The 23,292-nt window shown below is 41.0% G+C and overlaps 1 protein-coding gene across 1 annotated transcript in view; it reads right to left on the bottom strand.

The window, feature by feature from the left end:
* Positions 1-22,523, bottom strand: part of LOC146027210 (uncharacterized) — a 42,151-nt gene extending 19,628 nt beyond the window's left edge. Inside the window, exons 1-5 of the mRNA XM_083158166.1 lie at positions 22,134-22,523; positions 21,955-22,054; positions 21,630-21,755; positions 21,294-21,401; positions 21,011-21,099 (exon numbers count right to left, since the gene is read on the bottom strand). Coding sequence (XP_083014292.1) covers positions 21,011-21,099; positions 21,294-21,401; positions 21,630-21,755; positions 21,955-22,054; positions 22,134-22,139 — 429 coding nt within the window. The 5' untranslated portion in view covers positions 22,140-22,523. The remainder of the gene's footprint in view (positions 1-21,010; positions 21,100-21,293; positions 21,402-21,629; positions 21,756-21,954; positions 22,055-22,133) is intronic.
* Between the last annotated feature and the right edge of the window lie 769 nt (positions 22,524-23,292).

The raw sequence follows: 23,292 nt of genomic DNA, 5'->3' as shown, positions 1-23,292 counted from the left end.
GGAGGCGTAAGGCGATTACGCGGACGTCATCTCGCCCGAATACTTCCACAGCAATACGGAGGACCGGAAGTTCAGCGTCAACCATGTTTAGTACGGGCAAAGTTTGCCCTTTTATGACGTCCTTATTCAGGAACAAACTGCCATTGGACGGACCCGCGAGAGCCGGACACGTGACCGCCGGGGTGCCAAATCATTGGTGTTCGAATGGGAGAGGAAACACAGCTGTTTAATGTTACGGATTATGTGCGGGACTATAAATTGCCCTTCGGGGTATCTGTGGACACTCATTACTGTCTTGAAAAAGACCACGGACGTGGTCGAAACGCGTCGGACATTTTTTCTGTGACTGTGTGAAGACCACTACATCCTTTGGGGACGGGAGGAGCCAGACTGCGATCTTTGCTGCAGGAGTCCTGCGACTGTCACGAGGAACATCCCATCCTCCCACTGGACCGTGGGTAGGAATTTGAGGACATCACCCGTGTCCTGCAGATGTGAATCATTCAACAGCACTAAGGGTTTGAGGAAATGGTCAATGAACTTGGACAAATTGGCTGTCACCAAGTTAATCCCGGAGACAATTGTATGGCCCGGGGGATTTTGGGGATCCTTATGGACCTTCGGTAGTAAATATATCACTGGGATCAGAACTTCCATATTGGTAAAAAATTTTGGTACTTGTTTAGTTTCAAGGTGGCAGCGCGAGGACGCTAAAGCTATGAATATTGGCAGCTTGCCAAACTGCCTTAAGCTACGCAATCAGCGTAGCAACTGTTTGAATTCTGGCAGCTTGCCAGCTGCTTAGTTGTTTAGTTTCAGGGAGGCAGCGCGTGCCACCTTACTTCTGTCATGTACGTTATCAGCGTGCTACGCTGACTCCTCCAAGGCAGCCCAGCGCTGCTACTCCTAACCTCCTGTGAAGTGAGCACCTCTCACACAGCGCTTGTGCCCACATGATATCCTCTCTCCTGTGGAGAGGGGATCATGAGGGCGCCGGCGGAGAGGCGCTCCATCTTTGTGATATGTAGGAGCGTCTCAGACGCTCCAGCGGCAGCAGCACAAGCCCGCTCTAGCTATGAATCTTGGCAGCTTGCCAGACTGCCTTGACCACGCAGATGTTGCCTAGTAACTGTATGAGCGAGCGCATGTTTGACCGCGCAGATGTTGTCTAGCAACTGTATGAGCGTGCAGATGTTGCCTAGTCACTGTACGTAGTCAGTCAGCGCTTGTATTTTGTGAGAGGCAGACATACTGTATCACAGAGATGGCTGCAGAGAGGCGGACTATATTCACTCTGCCTCAGAGTGAGGAGGAGACAGTGTATTTTCTGCAGGGGCAGCATTTCCTGCCTGAGACCCAGACCTGCCCCAATGGGCACCGATGAGGCTCTCTGTTAGGGAGCGGATGTGGCGCTGATAGATAAAAAAAAAATGAAAATTCATCAGAAATAAAAGAGAAAGTAAAAATGAGGAGGAACAGAAAATAACTTTGGGCACCTCACCCACCAGCTGTGACTGTCGAAATATCTCTATACATACCCCAGAAATCATTCTCAAAGAACAAAAAATAGGTTACACCAGAAATTCACCCATACAAAAACAAAGGAAAGTTTCTAGATATGATCGTCCCAATAGGGAAAGCTGGTCATCCAATCGCAGACCAATAAGAAAACCTGATGTTTATCACCCGATTAGGGAATTCAGACCGCAGAGACTAGATTTTAAACAACAAAGAAATCCGTATAGAGAGTATGATGGAGGCCATAGAGATGATCGACAACATACCACTAGATTCATATCAAATAGAGATGCCATTTGAGATAGAGAATGGCGCCCTAGGAATATAAATAGATTCTCTCCACTACAGACAGAGAATGCAGACACACTTTTTTTAGAGAGAGGGAGACCTCACTTCCGACACAAAGAAAGGAGGTACAATTAGAAACAATGAAACCTTTAAAAAGAACACATAGAGGAAAAAGAGGAAAAAGACCCACTAAAACAAAGAAACCAACAAAACGAAGAAAAAACACAATAGACCAGAAAGGAATAGTGCTCCGGTTGCAGAAAATGCATCATTTCAGTTAGAAAGGAGAGAGGGTTCAAAATCTTCAATATTAGTTCATATAAGTTGAATATATATGAAGAGAAAGTATTAAGGAGAGGCCTTAAATATTCACCCTCCATTCTGGTTAATAAATTCTCCACGTTTGTGGACATCAACAAATATGTGAGGAAATTATGTATCAAGAATTTTTATATGATGAAAGAAACAACTACAGATCTGGATAGTATAGAAACCCCCACACTCACGTCTTTTAAACCAAAATCTTTTTTTTCCCCCTCCCATGTAAAGGGAAGTTTTATCGATACATTCAGCTCATTGGTACAAGATGACCTAAAAGATTTGAACACTAATGGATATAAATGCAATTTAAGTTTTAAAGAACGAAAAGTGCCAGAAGGTCTTAAAAAGAACTTGGATCTAATTATAAAACCCACCGACAAAGGTGTGTGTGTGTGGGGGGGTGGTCCTAATGGATCGCCAATGGTATGAGACCTGTAAAAAATCATTTGGAAGATTCTTTAACCTATCAAAAATGAAGAACTGACCCTTCCAATAGGATCCTGATGTTAAAAAATATATTCGTCAAATGGAACTCTGGGGGAAAATGAAGATACATTTTTAACCAATATGGAAGTTATGATCCCAGTGATATATTTACTACCGAAGGTCCATAAGGAAGCCCAAAATCCCCCAGGCCGTCCAATTGTCTCCGGGATTAACGCAGTGACGTCCAATTTGTCCGAGTTCATCGACCATTTCCTCAAACCCTTAGTGCTGTTGAATGATTCACATCTGCAGGACAAGGGGGATGTCCTCAAGTTCCTACCCACGGTCCAGTGGGAGGATGGGATGTTCCTCGTGACTGCGGATGTGAAATCACTATACACTATTATTGACCACGAAAGGGGAGTCAAGTCAGTGATTGATTTTTTTAGGTAAAAGCGATATAGAACCACAAGCACAGGAATTCATTAAAGAAGGAGTACGCTTTATCCTGTCTAACAATTACTTTTTGTTTAACAATACATTTTATGTACAATGCACCGGCACCGCGATGGGTACCAGGTTCGCCCCTAGTTATGCCAATATATTCATGGGCAGTTGGGAGTTGGAATATATTTGGCCAAAAGAACGACATGGGGCGAACCTGGTATCCTGGTATAGACAACATGCTTTTTATCTGGCATGATGACAGAGACTCATTGGACACCTTTTGCATCAAATTAAATGATAACAAATGGAATATTGAGTTTTCTGCTAATATTAGCACTACAAGTATAGATTTTCTGGACTTAACCATCTTTTCCCAAGATAACAAACTGCATACTAAGATTTTTTCGAAGCCCACTGATTCAGGAACGTATATAATTATTAAATAACTGGCTCAACTCGATTCCGAGCGGCCAATTAAAACGCATCAAAGAAACTATACAGATGAGGACACATATCAACAACAAGCAGTTTGTTTAACAACTAAATTTTCATAATGCGGATACAAAAAAGAAATAGAAAAAGCAGCACTACAGGTAGGGACAATGTATAGACAGACCCTACTATTAAAGAAACCAAAAGAAGGGGTTTGTGAGAATAAATATGATTGGGCTTTTGTCACAGGATACACTGTGCAATATAAAGAAATTGAAAAATCCTTCCACAAACATTGGAAGGTCCTTAAAAAGGATCCGATACTTAAAGCAGTGCTCCTGGAGAAACCAACATTTATATATAGAAAAGCCCGTAATTTAAAAGATAATTTGGTGAAGAGCGCTTTTCTTCCAATACAGAGAGAGGGCGCCATTAGAACAAAGGGCTTTCATCGGTGCGGCCTGTGTCTGGGATGCCGAGGAATAGAAGGGGAAGGAGCAAAATAGAGAAAGTTATCATTAATGAGAAAGAATTAGTTATGAGAGATTTCATAACGTGTCACACAAAAAATATTATATACATGTTAAAATGTACGTGTGACCTAGTGTACAGAGGTCGCACCTCTAGACTCCTTAAAGTGCGTCTGGGGGAGCACCTAAGGAATATCAAGAAGGGTCTTGAGACCCATACATTGTCCAACCATTTTAGACTTAAACATAATTGTTCTGCCCGATCGATCAAAAGTTTTGCAGGCATTAAACTCATTAAAAATTATATGAGGCATAAAGAAATAGCATCAATGCTAGCAAAAAAAGAAATGGAAATAATTTATGAATACGGCACCCTAGCACCTGGCGGTTTTAACTCTGATTTTGAGTTAAAATTTTTTTTGTAATTTATTACTCTTTCCACTCTTTCTCTTTCCTTTTTTATGTCATTCCTTTTTATGCTGTTTTCTAAGAAAAAGTTTTAACCAATGATGTACATTTATAATAATGTTACCCCCTTTGTAGAATAATGATTGTTTTAAGATAAATTTGAACTTATTCATGTTCTATTATAAGTTCCACCCCCAGGACGCTATTTCCAAAAGTATGTAATAGAAGGTTACTGTAGGAATACACTATATTCCCAGAGGCGTAAGGCAATCACGTGACCGGATCACGCGGGCGTCATCTCGCCCGAATACTTCCACAACAATACGGAGGACCGGAAGTTCAGCGTCAACCATGTTTAGTATGGGCAAAGTTTTCCCTTTTATGACGTCCTTATTCAGGAACAAACTGCCATTGGACGGACCCACGGGGTGCCAAATCATTGCTGTTCGAACGGGAGAGGAAATACAGCTGTTTAATGTTACGGATTATGTGCGGGACTATACATTGCCCTTCAGGGGTATCTGTGGACACTCATTACTGCCTTGAAAAAGACCACGGACGTGGTCGAAACGCGTCGGACATTTTTTCTTTGACTGCGTGAAGACCACTACATCCTTTGGGGACGGGAGGAGCCAGACTGCGATCTTTGCTGCAGGAGTCCTGGGACTGGCGTTTTGCCTGTATATTCATGTGCCTGTTTGAGAACTAATCCATCCACGCTACTTGGTAATTACAAGCCACCTTCCGCATTTACATCTGATGTGGATCTTCGCACTTGTCAGCGTATATGCTCAGTTGAGAACGTGTTCTATGACATAGTTCTCAATAGGATTTGGTAATTTGCTCTTTATTGTATTTTATGGGTTCTTTTCCCTACATTGTTTGCTTTTATGATGTGGTATTAAAAATGTATTACGCTATGGATGCTGTTCTATGCTTCTTTTCCATTTTTTTCTGTATATGCATGTTTTAAGGTGAAGGCGTAGAAGTAGTTTGGGGTCATTACTTTTTCTTCTCATTTCTGATTAACAATGATAGCTTGTGGTTAGCTCTAGTAGGGCATAGCTATCATCAGACACCAATTAGGAGACTGCCAATGGGAACTAGCATTATTACCGGTGGTGTTGTACAGTTCAATTAAGATGGATATGAAAATTGAACCAACCACTTACGTAAGTTAAAGACAGCTGGTGGCAAACATGAACGTCTTTCACCATTTATCTGTTTCTGGAGAAAGCTTTATCTCTCTTGCTGCATGGGTATTTCTATGTCATGGACCAGGTCAGCATAGCTGCTGCTTGACTCAAAGCCAGGACTTTTCTTCCAACATTTGCAATGGTAGCTGCCATAAAGGAGTGCATAAAGATCACCAAAGGGAAACAAAGAAGATCACAACAATGACAGCTGAGAAACCGAGGTGATACTGAAGATGGTAGATCCAGAACATCCCTGTCCTTGGTGAGGACAGTCCTTGGCACAACGGTACCTTCATAAAATTGGAATTGTTTTGTATTTGTGAGAAGATGATTATTTGGGGGCAGAGTACAGAGCTACAGTGCCTATCTCTCTCTTCCTGCCATCTGCATTTATGAATGGTAAGATGCCATCCAGGTTACTTGGGTACGCGGTCATTAGCTCGACAGTGTATACAGTAGGTCGATAGTCAATAGGTTGACCAGTATTGGTCAAAACATGAAAAAGGTTGACAAGCATTAGGCAAAAGCAAAAGGTTGACATGTAAATGGTCAACATGGACATCCCAGTGGGCATAGATGGAGATTATAAAGCATGGAGAGCGCAGTGAGCCATGGGAGAGGACGTGGTACACTCATACGGTGTTCATGACAACGTCTGCTGACATAGACAACCAAATACATGAAAAACTCATGTCAACCTTTTCCAGTGTCAACCTTTTTTTTGCATGTGTCGACCTTCTGTCTGTCAACCAATAGTAGTTGTCCTAATGATCCACACTCGCTGCTTGTTAGACACTTACCTGCCAAGTTTTTTCCAAGAACTGCTCCGAAATTGACAGGTTCTCTTACAAATGAATTAGGCTGAGAACATATAGATAAACATATATATAAAACCTATCCTAAATGATTTTATTAAAATATATTGTTTTTTTAACATTTGTAAAATATATAGTTTTTTTCTTACAAACATCAGAAAATCGCAACCATCAATATCAAACTCATCGTGTCCATGATGACTTGATTTCCCCAGTGGCTGCTCATCTAAACAGTAGCCAGGTAGACACTAGGCGGCTGAGGGGAGGTTATTTTTCCAGGGCAGCTCCTCTGTGTCCTGCTGTAATGATGAATCAGCAGTGATCAACAGCATGTAGACACTTGGGGAGAGTTCAGGAATTTAGAGGGGCCAGGAGGTCCCTTCTGTGATTGGTGTCTGCTTGCAGATTAACTTTCAACAGCTGCCCACTCTGCGTTTGTGACTGGTCCGTTAACACACAGCCTGGTGTGGTCACAAACAACACCACTACGCCAAGCAAGTGGTTAAATATGCTGCTTACTAGCTATATTGTGCATTGTTATTCTTCTGCAAATATAAGTGCCTTTAGGTAGAGACCAGCAGGGCCGGCTCTATCACTAGGCAGCTTTAGGCAGCTGCCTAGGGCGCCAGGATCTGGGGGGTGCCACCAAGTCTACAAATCAAAAAATCAAGGATGTCTATGAGGTACTTAATGCAGGTGGTGGCTGTGGAACTTCTAAGACCTCACCTCTATACTTTCCCTTGAGTCATACTTCCTACATTTCTCCCCCCTCCTCCTTGTACTCTGTTGTGGGTGGCAAAGGGGAGGGTGTGGGGGGGGGGGGGTGGTCACGGGGATAGGATGACCACATGATCTAAAAAAAACTTGTGTGTGTGTGTTGGGGGGGGGGGGGGGGGGGGGAGTAGGTTGATGTTTTGCCTAGGGTGCTGAGAAACCTTGCACCGGCCCTGGAGACCAGTCATTTATTTGGGCCACTAAGCAGGCTTGTTGGGATTTCCTTAGATCCGGGACTTCCAGGCCCCCATGTCTCTGCAAACTAGTTAAGCTCTTGTATGCTATGCTGGGAGGTTTTTTCTTCCAAATATATTTCAAGATTATTGAGTGAATTTGATTAATGGTTTTCTGTGGGACTTGATAAGGAATCGCACGGAAGAGATACATTAGTCTTGGCAGTATTGACATCTTAAACACCTTCCTCCTTTTTCAAGCGCCATATATATCCTTTGAGAGTTTTGCCTGGGGTATCGGAGGGCGGCTTGGGAACCATGGGCATTATTCTGCTCGGAGCGGCCAAACGTGCGTACGTTCGCCATTACCGCACGCTAGCCGTACGCGGCCGTTAGGGTTAAGTCCACCCACAAATCAGCCGCTTACGTACGGGCAGAAATAACGTAGAAGGGGAGTGGCGTACAAATGAGCGTACGGCAACGTACGCGGACGGGCCAGCCCTTGCACTCCGACAACAGGCGTACAACTGAGCGTACGGCGCCGTGTACGGCCGTCTTTCCTCCGTCTCCCCACCGACTTCTTGCGGAGATCTGAGCGTACGCCAGTTTGCACGGACGGGTCCCTATTGTTTTCAATGGAAAACTCAGCTTATGTCACCGCTCGTGAGAGTGAGCGTACGTCCGTGCACGCTGGCATACCCTTCACATATATGGACCTGCAAATCTTGCCTCTCAACTACTAATCTGACAATTGATTAATTAATCTATTTGTTATTCACTTATTGTTTTCTATTAACTCAATTGTCTACCTTAATAAAGACCTAATAAAACTACATTTGAACCCTCATTACATGTATATTTGTTATGTTCTAATGTGGCATTTTAATCACTATCTATGTGTCCCCATATTGCTGTTACTTTTAAATCAAGTTATGTTGGTGTTTCTGTATATGTACTAAATTATGTACGTAATTACTTTGTCCAAAATGTGTAACATGTATACCTACCCTGATGTTATGTGTGATGTTTTAATCGAACAACATTAAACATTCATGCATTTTCACTATGTGTTATTTTACTCAAAAACACACACATTCACACATCAATCATTACCCCTCACCTCAAATTACAAGTATAACTTACAGTACACATCTGTATGTACCTACCCTTACACGCCCTCTAACATATTTATTATTAAAAACAAAGGCAATTTCGAACTGTAATCCAACTTTTAATTTATACAAAAAAAAAAGGGGGGGGATAAATAAAAAATTAAAGGCGGGCCTCCAGAAGCCCAAAAAGGAGCTGGAGGTAGACAAGGGTCAGCATTATTTCACGCAAGTAGATAAGGCACACTTTTTCTTCAAACTAATTGGTTTTGACAGGTCCACGCCCCTTTTATACAGGTTGTCCACGCCCCCATTTATACAATTTGATATCAAACTTGATATGATCGTATCACGTTTGATATCAAAGTGGTATAAATAATATTAACCCCCGTATTAAAATATAATTGGTTTGAGGCTGTAACTTCATACACTGATATTGACTATGTGAAATAACACATATATAAAGCTCGCTTAATGTTATCTTAACCAGCTGGAAGAATTTCTAAACATAATGCTAAAAAAGTTGTTAGAAAAATATGGTATACAACAGATATATAATTCGTAGAAATGTAGATCTTGTTTTATATCAAATTTGATTTGTGTAGGATGTCGCGCAACGCCGATCATCAAAACAGCCGGCTGAAAGCCAGGTATTATAACGTATTAAAGCCGGGGAGTTTTTGCGGCTTTGATAAATATTATAAAGCTTTGAAAAATAAATTTAAAAGATCCGATGTGAGAAAATGGTTACAAGAGCAAGACGCGTACACATTGCACAAACCGGCTAGAAAAAACTATAAAAGGAATATGATATGCGTATCGGATATAAATCAACAGTGGCAATGTGATTTGGTATCACTCATAGATCTGGCAAAGCACAACGACGGCGTAAAATATATACTAACCGTCATCGATATATTCAGTAAGAGGGCCTGGGCTGAAAGTCTGACTGCTAAGAGCGCGACGACTGTCGCTAAGGCTTTTGAAAAATTATTCCAACAGGGGGACGTACCGCGGAAACTACAAACCGATAATGGTAAAGAGTTTCTAAACAAAGTCCTAAAAAAGTTGTTAGAAAAATACGGTATACAACATTTCACAACCAATAATGATGTGAAAGCAGCCGTTATAGAACGCTTCAATAGGACTTTAAAAACACGAATGTGGCGATATTTCACGGCGAATAATACATACCGATATATAGACGTTTTACAAGCGTTCATTACCAGTTATAATAACACATACCATAGAACGATTAAGCGGGCGCCGAATGAGGTGGATGGCTCTAATGCGCTGGATGTCTTCAAGACGATATATGGCGATTACTTTAGAAGTAAGAAAACAAAGGCTTGTTTAGCGGTCGGGGACCACGTTCGTATCTCAAAATATAAGGATATATTTCAGAAAGGTTACGAACAGAGTTTTTCTGAGGAAATATTTGTAATACGCGGCGTGAACACTAAAGGACTTAAGCCGCTTTACACGTTGGAGGATCTCTACGGGGAGGCTATAACGGGTAGTTTTTACCCCGAAGAACTTCAAAGTATACCGAAAAACTATAATAGGATTTACAAAGTGGAGAAGATTTTAAAAAATAAGACGGTTAGAGGGAGGAAACACGTATTAGTCAAGTGGCGTGGATACCCCACAAAATTTAACAGTTGGGTCGCTGCATCGGAGATAAAAGATATATAAACAAAGAGGAAGATGGATGACAAACCCTTCTACATAACATTGCCGAGTAACGCCTCAGCCGATACATTTCCACAAAATAAGATTTCTGACTATACCACAAAGTTAGCAAGGCCTATAGACTTAAGTGGAGATTGGGAAGTAGCTCTTACAGAAATACAATACCCACACACCTGGAATACAATCGATGTGCGTGATTGTGTGTTGAAAATAACAAAGTGGGATGGGACGAGCGGTACAGCAACGAGGGTTTGCGTTAAACCGGGGTTTTATGAAACCATCGGGGCGTTACTGTTTTCTTTCAACGCTGAAATTGACCGACATAAACTGGATGGTTTAAAACTATTGTACGATCCGCTTGAACGAGAGATAATCATCGACAACAAGGCGATGTACAACATCACAGCCGGTCCTAAATTGTCGAGAATACTGGGGTTATACCCGAAAACTAAGTTTTTAAAACCGTGCGCCGACATCAACGGCGGGCAATATACGCTCTTCGTGTACACAGATATTATCGAACATCAGAGGGTCGGTGATAGTTATGTTCCGTTGTTGCGCACCGTTGAAATAAAGGGCCGTAACAACGAGATGGTCACTATACGGTATGAGAAGCCCGATTATGTTCCGTTGTGCAAGACGCATTTTGACACTATAGCCATAGAGATAAAGAATGATCAGAACGAAAACATGTCATTCAAGTTTGGGAAAGCGAACGTGAAACTACATTTCAGACGCCGCAAATCCGAATTTTATTAAAGACAATGGTGGCCGTTAAAAATTATGGTGACCCGGGGCTCTACGCGCAATATTATAAAACACAGGCCGGTAATGGATTACCCGGTTTTCACGGCAGCGCGTATATGTACGGGTGCGGTTTAGGTGGAATTTTTCGAAGCCTGTTCAGAAAAGCGGTACCGCTTTTCCGAAGAGGGCTGGCGATAGCAAAGCCCCACGTGAAGAATGCAGCACGCAACATCGCGAAAGACGTCATCGGACAAGCCACAGCGGCTGTTGTGAGCAAAATACACGACGCAAATCAAGCGAAGCAAGATGGATCAGGTTTAATCTATGCCAGGAAAGGGGCGGCTAAAAATAAACGGAAGCGGGCAATACGACTTCCGACATGGTGCAGACCCCTTTTAAACAAAAAACGGAGCAGACGCGGCTTAATTAAAAAAAGGAAACCGAAGCGAAGGGTCGGTGATATTTTTTAAGCATGTCTTTCATACACAATGAATCCATGGAATGCGCAAAATCTGAACTTGACCTTTTTGACGTACCACCGACGCAGACCAGCGTAGAGAAAAGCCTCTACGTCGAAGTTCAACCTTTGGCGGCATTATCCGAGACCGCGCCGCTTGAATTCTACATAGCGGCCAGCGGTGAACACTACTACGATCTGAACAACACGTTGCTGTACGTGACCTGCAAGATCGTACGGCCTGATAACACGGCTATACCTCAAGACGCCAAGGTCGCTCTTATTAATTACCCCATAGCAACTTTATTTAGTCAGGTTGATGTCACTTTGGGCGATAGGCTAATATCGCAGTCCAATAATCTTTACGCTTATAGGGCCTACATAGAGACCATACTGAATTATAGCTCAGATGCGTTATCCACAAAACACACAACTGGATTATTCTACAAAGATGTGGCTGGAGAACACAACACAAGAGCCCTGGATGGTGTAAACACAGGGTTTATAAAAAGGGCAAGAACAACGGCACAAAGTCGAACGGTTGAATTATTGGGGCCGCTACACTGTGACCTTTTTCATCAACATAAACTAATATTGAACGCCGTGGACTTGAAGATAAAACTCATCAGAAACAAAGATGCTTTCTGCTTAATGTCTGCTGAAGCGGAGGCCTTTAAAATTCAGATTGTTGCAGCGTCCCTGTTTGTGAAAAGAGTTCAGGTCTCACCCGCAGTCCGGATTGGACACGCCCAGGCCTTACTGGCCACCAACGCCAAATACGCGATCGATAGAGTGGGCATGAAGATCTATAGTATACCGACGGGGAGCCGCGTATTTAATTTAGAAAACCTGTTTTTAGGCCAGGTACCAAAAACAGTTATAGCCGCTTTTGTAGATAATGAAGCGTTTTCAGGAGCCTATGACAAAAACCCTCTACGGTTTGAACATAAAAATGTAAACTTCGCATCCCTATACCTGGATGGAACACCGCATCCGGCCAAACCATTTCAACCAGACTTTGAACACGGTAACGCGGTTCGCGAGTATATGTCGCTCATTCAGATCACAAATAAGCAGAAATCAGATTCGGGTATACTAATTGACCGTGAAGAGTACCTCAACGGCTACACACTATTTGCTTTTGATCTGTCGCCTGAACAGGAATGCGCGGAGCATCTGTCTCTAATCAGAACCGGAAATCTACGAGCTGAATTCCGGTTTGCAGGAGCACTAGACCGGACAGTCAACATAATAATATACGCATTATTTGATAATATCATCGAGATCAACCAGCGGCGCGATGTGCTGTATGATTATCTATAAATGAAATAAATAATTTTTATATTTATCGTATATTTACCAATATTCATCACCCCATCAGCGATATGAACACATTACAGATAAATTGTATACTGTACGCTAATCCGGTGACGCGCCTGTTTTTTAAAGGGACCTACCCGTGTGATATGCTTCCGAGCGGTAAACTATCGCAATACCCCTGCGCGTTTGTAATCAACACACACACCAGCGCCCAACCGGGGGAGCATTGGTTGGCCGTTTATTTTAACAACCAGCGCGAGTGTTACTTTTTGGACTCTTACGGTTTAGAACCTGACAATCCCCTATTCCCAAAGGCCATAATAAATTTTTTAAACTCAAATTCAAAAAGAATTTACCACCAAAATAAGCAGTTGCAAGGTTTTAACAGTACCGTTTGTGGGCAATATTGTATATACTTTATATTTTTCATGTGTAAAAATTACAAATATACAGATGTGTTGGTCCGTTTTAGTTTTGATACAAAACGTAATGATCGCTATGTATCAAACTTTGTAAGACGTCTCCCTAGAAGTCATTGTTTGAGTCGATATACGGGTAACTGTATACAGTCCTGTGTCACCAGTAACCAACATGTGTTTGATAAAAATAATGTGTAATACAAAATTGTTTGTGTAACTTGTAACTAATGTTGTGATTGAAATGCTTATGGTTACTTTCTATTAAAAAATCTTGCTTATTGAACTTTATATCGTGTGATTGCATATTTTTGCAGACAAACTGGTTAGAATCAAAGAACAAAACAGCATTTTATAAATCATAACCATATTTTATTGGTACAGACAAAATGTATTTACAGCAAAATAATCACGAATAACACGATAAACTTTACAGTTAAAACAATACACTAAATACATGATACATTACAAATTAAACGTCATCGTACAAATTAAACGCACAAAAATACATCGTATAAAAACATTATAAATTAGTTATATGTTAAAGGTTCAACCACTGCGAATCCTGAAACAGATTTACGGATCTTTTCCTCGGTAGTAAGTATCCGTGGGGCGTTGTTAACCCGGGGGAATTTAAAGCATTTATACGACTTTTTTTAATGTTGTGTATTGGGGAGGCTATATTTACATTGCCAATTTCATCATCGTAGATTTCAGCTTTTAAGCGATCTAACTGTAATCTGTTTGATGCATTACCAACTACAGTGGACGGGATATTCAACTCAGCCATAGCGCGCATAAATTCAATCCATCCGTTAGGCATTTTATGACTCGTCACGCTGTGATTTTGCGTGATACCCCTTATCAAGTCTAACACATTGGATCCTGGCACTGTGACGCCTTTATACATAAACACACCCTTGCGGTCCCAATTCGCAATGTCTTTAGAGCGAACCATTTTACTCATTAGTATTTCACAGTTCTTTTTATACCGCGCATTAACACTGTTCAAGACATCGTGGTAAACAGCGTCGGTAGCGTCGTCTTGTGTAGGGTTAGTTGTATCCTCAACAGCATTTGCACCGGGTGATAAAAGCGTTAAAGTTGACATTTCTCTATCAGTTTGTTTACTCAACACCAGGTATCTCTGTAACACAGCTGTGTAGCGTTTTGCCTTTTCATACTCTGATAAAGCATTATTATGTAGTATACTTATGATCTCAGCATCTAGGCCTTGCGTGGCTGTTTTGCGTATATCATCGCTGTTTGGTTTGTTGTTTAAACGGTCTATCTGTTGCTGGGGGACCAGATACATTTTCTCAGCGTATTCCATCACCGGTTAGACAGTAGTCCGGTAATTAATGGAATGGCAAATCCTAGCAACGATCCGATAAACCCACCCGACTGTTTCACCAACCTCTTCTTTTTCCCAATGGCGCATTTCTTATTACAAAGCGATTTTATAAGGGACCTCTTCTTTTTAAGGTAGTTCAACTGGCGCTGTGACAGGGGTATTTTACCTTTAAGCGTATTGAGAGCAATCTCACATATGGCTGTCACCAAATCGTTTGAAGCGTTGGATAATATAGCGTTTCTTTGGGCCGGTTTGGCTTTAATGAGGGTTTTTAAAAGGGCCCAATTACGCCTTATCCTGGTCGACATGTTCACAGCTGTTAGAAGTGGTAATGAATGACTATAGGATGCGCGGTTATAGCTATTTAGAACCCCGCTTCTTAACAACATAAGCTACTGGTGTGTCGGGGGGGGAATAAACCGCTTCGTAAACGATAATCATCAAGGGCATTGTTTCTTAAATCAACCAGTAAATAACCGTATGGAGGCTCCGTAGCGGACTCATAGGCTTCAAGAAAAAAACGATATTTTGATGGGTACATTTGTCTAGCCAGAATGCTAACCTGCATTTTATCCCTGGGGTTTTTAAACAGGACCATATATTTTGTGTTTAAATGTATAGTCCTGCTCTTTCTACCTTGACAAAATATGTTTTGCACAAGGTACATGACACTGAGATTACGATGGTGCACATACTTTGTGAACGCTTTCTCAACCTCAGAATTATTACTCGCTGCATCCATCAAGTCATCTATCACCGTTAAATTAATCTTATCAGGGGGAAAAAGCTGGTCGTCGCTAAATGACTCGGGCAACCCCTCTATAAAACGCATACCAGGGTGAGCACTCAGAAGTTGGTCATATATCGGTTGCCAACAGGTGTAAAACCAAACAATATTATCAGGTACATGCGTCATATGTGTGGATGCGTGTTGTATTAGCGTTTTCACAAAATAACTTTTCCCCGAATTGGAGGGTCCGGCTAAAATACAGGAGAAGGGGTGTTGAAAACGGATATCCATCTTAATAACCAAATGGTAGGGTTGTAAAATTATCCGTGAGGTTACGTTTAGTGTAAACGCACTTTTGCGTTTTCTGCAGCATACGGGTTTCAATCTGCCAGTACTTTTTCACACGTACTATACCGGGCTGCCTGGTCACAATTTTTTTCTGATCCTCGCCTTTGGGGTTTAAAGGATAATCTAAGACCAGTTCTTTCAGACTGTCAAAGTTAACGTGCTGCTCATTACAAACATTCAACGTTATACCTTTGACCTTGAGGCTCGTCTTGCCGTTGCTTAGTCTATAGCCGTATGACTTGGGGCCGGCTGAAACAAACTCTGTTATATGCGTACCAGATGGTAGTTCGCTGGTCAACTCCCCTAGATAATCGCCTAATGGCGGATTCCAGTCACCGGGCCTGCTGACAAAAATTACAGAATCTGTATCGTGATACAGACATCTATCTTGTAATCTATCCAATAGGTTGTACAACTCGACGCGGGCGTGCGCTGTGGTAAATGCTGCTATAAATATATTTGTTGTTGAAGACCTGGTATAATGGTCTTTGGCGTATTTCCAGTTGACCATAACAGTTTCTGAGTCTATGAAGTCTAAAGCAGACACCTCATAGTGTGGTTGAAAGGCATATTCAAAAAGCTTATCAGGATCAGTCACTAGACAAGTATTGGGCATGTTGCTACGTTGACCAAATTTACCCCATAATGAGTTTAAAAACAATTTAGAAATTTGTCTTTTGGCGGGGTTGACATTTATGTGTTCGTGTCTTAAAGCTATGCCCTCATTTTTTTGCTACGCGTCTATGTACTCTTGTTGTTTCACAGAGTCTGTACACCAATCAGGGTAACCAGAAGCCTCCTGTTTATCTCTGAGGTGTGTTTTAATGTAACCTGAAAACAGATCATCAGATCTCTCATCAAAATGCCACACCTCATAGATTTTACACACTTTGTACCCCTTTTCTATAGCAAGATTTATCTCCACTGTGCACCATGTACCGGTTAGGGCGCGGTTTTCTGTGTCATGAACACACGGCTCACACTGTCCAGATTCGGCGCATGTGCGGCACAGCGGAAACATTAACTTACCATTCATTTTAACCGGTAAAACTGGAAAGAAAAGGCCTCGCGGAGGATTAATTTTTAATTTAACAAAACCGAAATACTTTGTGACATCATCAAAGTCCTTATAAATGATGCGTGGGTGACGTATAGGATATGTTTTGGTCTTGTTGACAAATGGGTATAGGCTAGTAAAGTCAAAATAGTGTATTTTTTCATCGCACTCTGTCTTGTGATAAAGTTTTATGGCGTTAGTGCGTCCGCCATAAAGACCATCACGAGGATCCAAGGGTTCAGGGATTTCCAAACCTTTCAGAAAAACCTGAAGCTCCTCATCAGTCTCCCTCATTTTCTTCCACTCACACCCCCACATCTCCCTTATCTGAAATCCACACCGTTTAAGGAATTGTATCCTTAACTGTGTCTTGTGCCGCAGTTGACCGTAGGTTGTTTTAGTCAGATTGTTTTCATCATCGGCTTTGTAACAGTTGTCACAACCGTGATAAAAACACCCCTGGAATTCAAAAGCTGTTGGCACGCCGTTAATCACGGCGTAACCATCCAGACTGTATCTACCGACTTTCTTCTCACCACCTTGTAAAGCGTGTCTTATACTCACACCTTCTTTGTGTTCTATGTACATTAACCACTGTATGGCTGGTGTTGAGTAACGCTTCTGGGTCTTGTGATAGTTATCACCCGGTACAAGAGCCAATGTGTTTGCCTGTAAATATTTACAACGATACATAGCCATACAAACCGACGCTAAAGTCGTCAGTTGGAATGGATCAACGTGACGTTTAACGGCTACATCTTTTTTCTCTGCCGCTATTACAAACTCCTGTTCTGTCATGGCTATAACGGCTGATCTGAAAGCCGCGCACCCTTTTTGCAATATTCTGACATCCTCTTTACAATATCGTATTAATTCTTTTTGAAAATTAAACGCCTTGTGTTTGTTTTTTTCGTACCACTCTGTAACATCAGCGGCCTCCTCAGGCATCATGTGTTGTAGGCCAAAATATTCTATTGAGGGCATGCCCCCTATGTAATTTTGGTTATCGGCTGTGTTAAAAAAATGCGGGAAATGACCTTTAACGCCATCAAATCCCATGGCCTTTGGAAATCTGCTCAATTTCATGGGGAGAAAATTGAGAGAGTCTATAAACCTAATCTTCAGATCTTTTATTGTGATACACATTATGTTTCCGCCATTAGAGATGAGGGATACTGTATACCGTTCTTTGATGATCTTGTTCAATACAAAATACGAATCATACCGCCCAGCGTTATGGGCTATGAATGTGTAATGCGCAAATTTTGGTTTCATGAACGTCTTTACAAAATCATCGATACAAGCTTTGCCCTTAAACTCCCAGGATTTCTCACCCATTAATGTGAGAGCGTAACAGTAGTTTGGTATATGTATACCTGTCTCCTGCATGCATTCGAAATCAAAAAAGATGTATTTGGTGGTGGGTTCTTCCGCTTTGATGGGCTGTATGTAACACAAATGATCCGCAAACCCATCAACATATGCCTTGCAAGTAGAACACTTTAGCCCCTGACACTCATGAGACCTGCGACGGTAGAGACAACACCTGTCGCAATAAACATGTTCAAGACAGGATATTTTGCGATCTAAAGCTAAGGATTTGTGCTCCTCTAAACATTCACGCGATCTGCAAAACACCCTACAAACCGAACATCTTAATGCGGAAGCCCCATCATCAGCGCACGCTTGTCTGTGACAAGCCTTACAAAAGAAAAGACAATCGTGGCTATTTTTGCGCTCATAAGTTCGATTACATAAGGAACAGAAAAATCTCGATCCGAGAAATGCGCAGATATTAATCAGGCCATAATAGTGTGAATCGTGATATAATACATACAGGGTATCACCGTAGCGCGAATCTGAAGAATAGTAATGCCAAGAACGATTATTATGATATAGTATTGTAATTTTTGTTTTTAAGTGTTTTTCAAAAACAACAACGTCGCTAAAGCTGACTGCTTTATCGATCGATAGTTTCAAATCCTTATGAATTTGAAGCGCCCGATCGTGTATTTCAGCGTCTGTGGCATTACCTTTATCCAGAAGTTTGCAGATCGATGCCGCAAAGCACAAATAATTGTGCGTATTGTTGAAATCATACAGGTGTCTTCTGCGCCTTTCTATAATTAAGCTGTATGGAATGCGTCTAAGGCCGCGACCAGTTAGGGCCCCACCCGCTCTATTTCTAAAAACAGTGATCACAAACCTTAAACCCGTGCCTAATAAGAATTCAGCGTTACTTTGAAGAGTGTTTGTAATTTGATTCAAGAAACTGACAGCGTCTAATGATTCTTGCGGCTTTCGGTGTGAGTAGATGGCGTTGTGTAAACCACCCCCCTCCAATCTTAACTGTACACGATCATTAGGGTCAACACCAACCATGAATTCATCAATCATAACCTGTATAGCGTTGTGTACGGCTTCAACACCCTCTGCAAATGATGTAACTCTTTCCAAATTAACAAATTGAAAATGATTATGATACTCAATAGCTCTGAAATTAGGATGGTGTCGCTCATACCTGTTAACAGCTTCTAAGTACACATCTCGCCGTCCTTCACCATTACCGGGTGGCGCACCCCCAGCTATGTCATTATGCATGGGCGTTGCGGGGTGTTCAACATTGTCAGGTGACGCAGCGTCACCCGGTAATGGTTGGTCCGGTGATTTGTCAGCCGGTGCACACGGGGTTGGGGGTGTGTCTCGCACCCTGTGTTGTTTACGCTTTCTCAGTCTGTATATGCATTTTAAAGCCTGTTTTATTTTCGAACGGCGAAATAAGTGTGAGATTTTGCACGGTACATTTGCTTTAATTCTTGGGACTTTTTTACACACATGTAAATTACGTTTCAATCCATAACCCACCATGCCTAGTCACGGATCCGTTTCAATTATCTCTGCAAAATGATACATGTTCGCTTTAATAAAATCCCTAGTCCTCACGGTCTCTGCTATATGGTTTGATGTTACATTCATGTACATTTCTACAAGTTCTTTAATGATCTCTGGCTTCTTTTTTGAACCATAAAGCTCATCTTTTATACGGTTCAACATGGTATTGACATTTCTACGCATGTACCCTATATGCTCACGCATCCTCCCCATGACCGCGTAGTATTGTATTTCCGCATCTTGTCCTAATTGTTCCACATTCTGACCCCCATCAACTATGTCTGTCGATACCACGGTCGGCGGGGCATCCACACCGCCCGATGCGGTTGCCTCGCCGACCGTGGTAAAAACACTGGGCAGTTTTGTGTAATCATCACCCATTACTTTATCAGGGATTCCGGCTACAGATGTTACAGCCTCATCATCATTCTGTGGTGTATCTGAGACTGACTCTTCACTAGGGGTGATAAAAAATGTTTGACCATTTAAGTCCTCATCATTAGCGGATAATGTATCTGCAGGCGTGTTACTGACCACGCTTTGTGTTTCTGCAGTATGATGTTCCTGCGTGTCTGAAATCACGATGACATCATCATCCGTCAGCGGCGTGTATCTCTCTCTTGACAGTCGTAAAGTTTTACGAGTCTTCACAGTCTTTGTATTACCGGCAATGTCAATGTCGGATTCAGTAGGTGTTGCAGGTGTTGTAAATGCGTGCGGGTAATCCACATTACTCACGGTTGGCACTGTTTGTAATGCAATTCTTTTTCTCACGGGCCTACCTTCCGAATATTTCAATCTTCTTTTAAGGTCTGATAAATCGGCCTTATTTTCTTGACCGACTCGACTTTTTGTAATTCTCCGCTTGCTTGGCTTGAAATCGTCGCGCTCGGTGGCCATGATCTCGGCCCTTGATACATTTTCTTGAAGTTGTGGGTCGATAACCGTTTTAGCTGATTCACCCCCATCCATTTCAGCATTGAGTGGTTGAGCAACCCCGGCCGCTGCTATCATTTTTGCGAATCGTCGCGGATCCGCTGTAAATAAAAAATAACAACGTTTTAGTTACACATTCGCGGACACTAAGACAACCGCTTTATAACACCTTCAGACCCGCCTCCCAAAACACCCACCCCATCCATGTCGGTTTGCATCTACACAGTCTGTTTAACACCTGTGGTTTCCATTTGTAAAGAACAATGATGAACGCGGTCCTATATAAGAAACTAAATAAATAAACATTACATTACACACCTGAATATTTGCCAGATGTTTCCATCGGCGTGGTTCCTACTGTAATAAAAATCACACCGTTTTAGTTACACATACGCGGCCACAAAGACAGTCGCTTTATAACAACTTCAGACCTCCCAACCCCCACCTTCCTTGTCGGTTTTCATCTACACAGTCTGTTTAATACCTGTGGTTTCCATTTGTAAAGAACAGTGGTAAATGTTGTGCTATATAAGAAACCAAATAAATAAACATACACGGGTATTTGTCAAAGGTTTGCGCCGGCATGGTTCCTTTAAACAATGACCAGAAAGCTTGATCGCTGATCTGGGTTCTTTTTGCTCCTTTAGCCAATGTGCTGTTGGGTTGTTTGGCGTTTGATCCAACACTCGATGTCGGTTCTCTGTATCCGGGTGGTCCCGCTTCACACGTATCGGCCCTAGGTACCGTAGGTTCATACCGGCTAGCTATGTCATCTGTAATACATATATTATCAATTAACGACACATTCGCCGACTTGAGAAAAAAAAAAAAAAAAAAAAAAAAAACCGTCATTTAAGTCATGATAACAACAACTCCTGTGGACACTATTCATGATTTTGCGACGATATGTAACATTTAACACAAAAACACATTATAAAAACATCACCAGCCAATCGTCAAAATTCACCTTGTATAGCCGGGGTCTGGTATAGCTGTTTATAGTGTTTTGCCGATGGTAAATTCCAGAGATCATCCATTATGTGTTCTGCATCAGATTTCGACATAATCGGCGATACTAACAGAGAACAAATAACACATTAATATCACAGGCGGTATAAAAATGAATATAACAGGATATATATATATATATATATATATATGAGTGAGAACGTGAGAGTTCGCGCGAGATAGCGTGAGAGAGAGAGAGAGAGAGAGAGAGAGAGAGACATATTTTTGGAAATAATAATATATCACATTTTTTTAACATACATCACATTTTTTTTGACGGCTTATGATCACCTACATTTTTGCGATTCGGACAAATCAGAGTATGCTGCGTATGGGTTTTCGAATGTCGTCAGATCCGGACCGACTGTGAAATCCGAACCATATGATCCAACTTCAGATGCGTCATTTGTGACATCTGAAACTGATTTATGGGATTAACAATTTAATAAAAAATAATATATACATAAAAAATAAAATAAAAATTAACACAACAATTTTGTAGAACGAAAAATACAATCAACACGTGTAACATTCATACCAATAGGGCGCTTGATAATTAACACCAACAGAGTAACATTTATAACCACCAACAACAATGTGTCTTTGATCTGTAAACTTACATGTATTTGTCTGCTCATTTGACGGCTGTTGGAAGCTGGGTAAATCTTGAAAGTCTCTGAGACTTATTTTATTTGCATTAATGGTTTTGTATTCCTTTCTCTGTAATAAATAATAATAATAAGTTGAAATAACAATACAATAAGCTATTGTTAAACTATTGTAAATATCATATACACACCTGCATGTTGGTGTTTTGTTGATAGCTTAAGTTCAAAGGTGTTTTCTGCAACAACCACTAGATGGCACTGTTGATAATAAAAGATAACACGATAAGTTTCCATAACGAAATTTGCGTGCACAAAATCACATAAAACTATTAACGCTCTCACAAAAACCTGATCTATGAATACCTCCTGACATTGTATTCTATAGATCGGCCTATAAAAATTAATTACAGGGGATCCAACAATGCTAATGACTAATCCCACCATATCACATGTTTAGCCAGCAGACAGCCATACATGGCAGCATAGCGTGCGGCTTTACACATGAAAATGTAATAACTAGCTCATTATTTAAAACCATTATGTATAATACAATGATACAATATTAAAATGAAGCTATTTATAAGTATCAAAGCCGTAATACCAAAAAAAAAAAAAAAAACTCATCTATGAAACAATCAATAAAAATTAATTACAGGTGATCCAACAATGCTAATGCAGAATCCCTCCATATCACAAGTTTAGTCAGCAGACAACCATACATGGCATCATAACGTGCTGCTTTACACATGAAAATGTAATAACTAGCGCATTATTTAAAATCATTATGTATAATACAATGATACAATATTAAAATGAAGCTATTTAGAAATATTGTATATACATATATATATATTGTTACTCCATATCACATGTGTAGTCAGCAGACTGCTCATACCTGGCCGCATTGTGGATAACCAGCTTATAAAATTACACTATAATAACAAAATCACTTTATACAGCCGTTACACATCCGTTATACCGTAATCTGCGATGACTAACACCCCCCACCCTACCACTAAATAAAACATCTTGCTATGTATATTATAAAATATTAAAACTATGCTATTTAGAAATATTGTATATACATATATATATATTGTTACTCCATATCACATGTGTAGTCAGCAGCCTGCTCATACCTGGCCGCATTGTGGATAACCAACTTATAAAATTACACTATAATAACAAAATCACTTTATACAGCCGTTACACATCCGTTATACCGTAATCTGCGATGACTAACACCCCCCCCCACCCTACCACTAAATAAAACATCTTGCTATGTATATTATAAAATATTAAAACTATGCTATTTAGAAATATTGTATATACATATATATATTGTTACTC

This window comes from Crinia signifera, chromosome 8 (genome assembly GCF_055691185.1).
Source record: "Crinia signifera chromosome 8, ASM5569118v1, whole genome shotgun sequence".
Lineage (NCBI taxonomy): Eukaryota > Metazoa > Chordata > Amphibia > Anura > Myobatrachidae > Crinia > Crinia signifera.
This window is presented reverse-complemented; position numbering and strand designations above follow the sequence as displayed.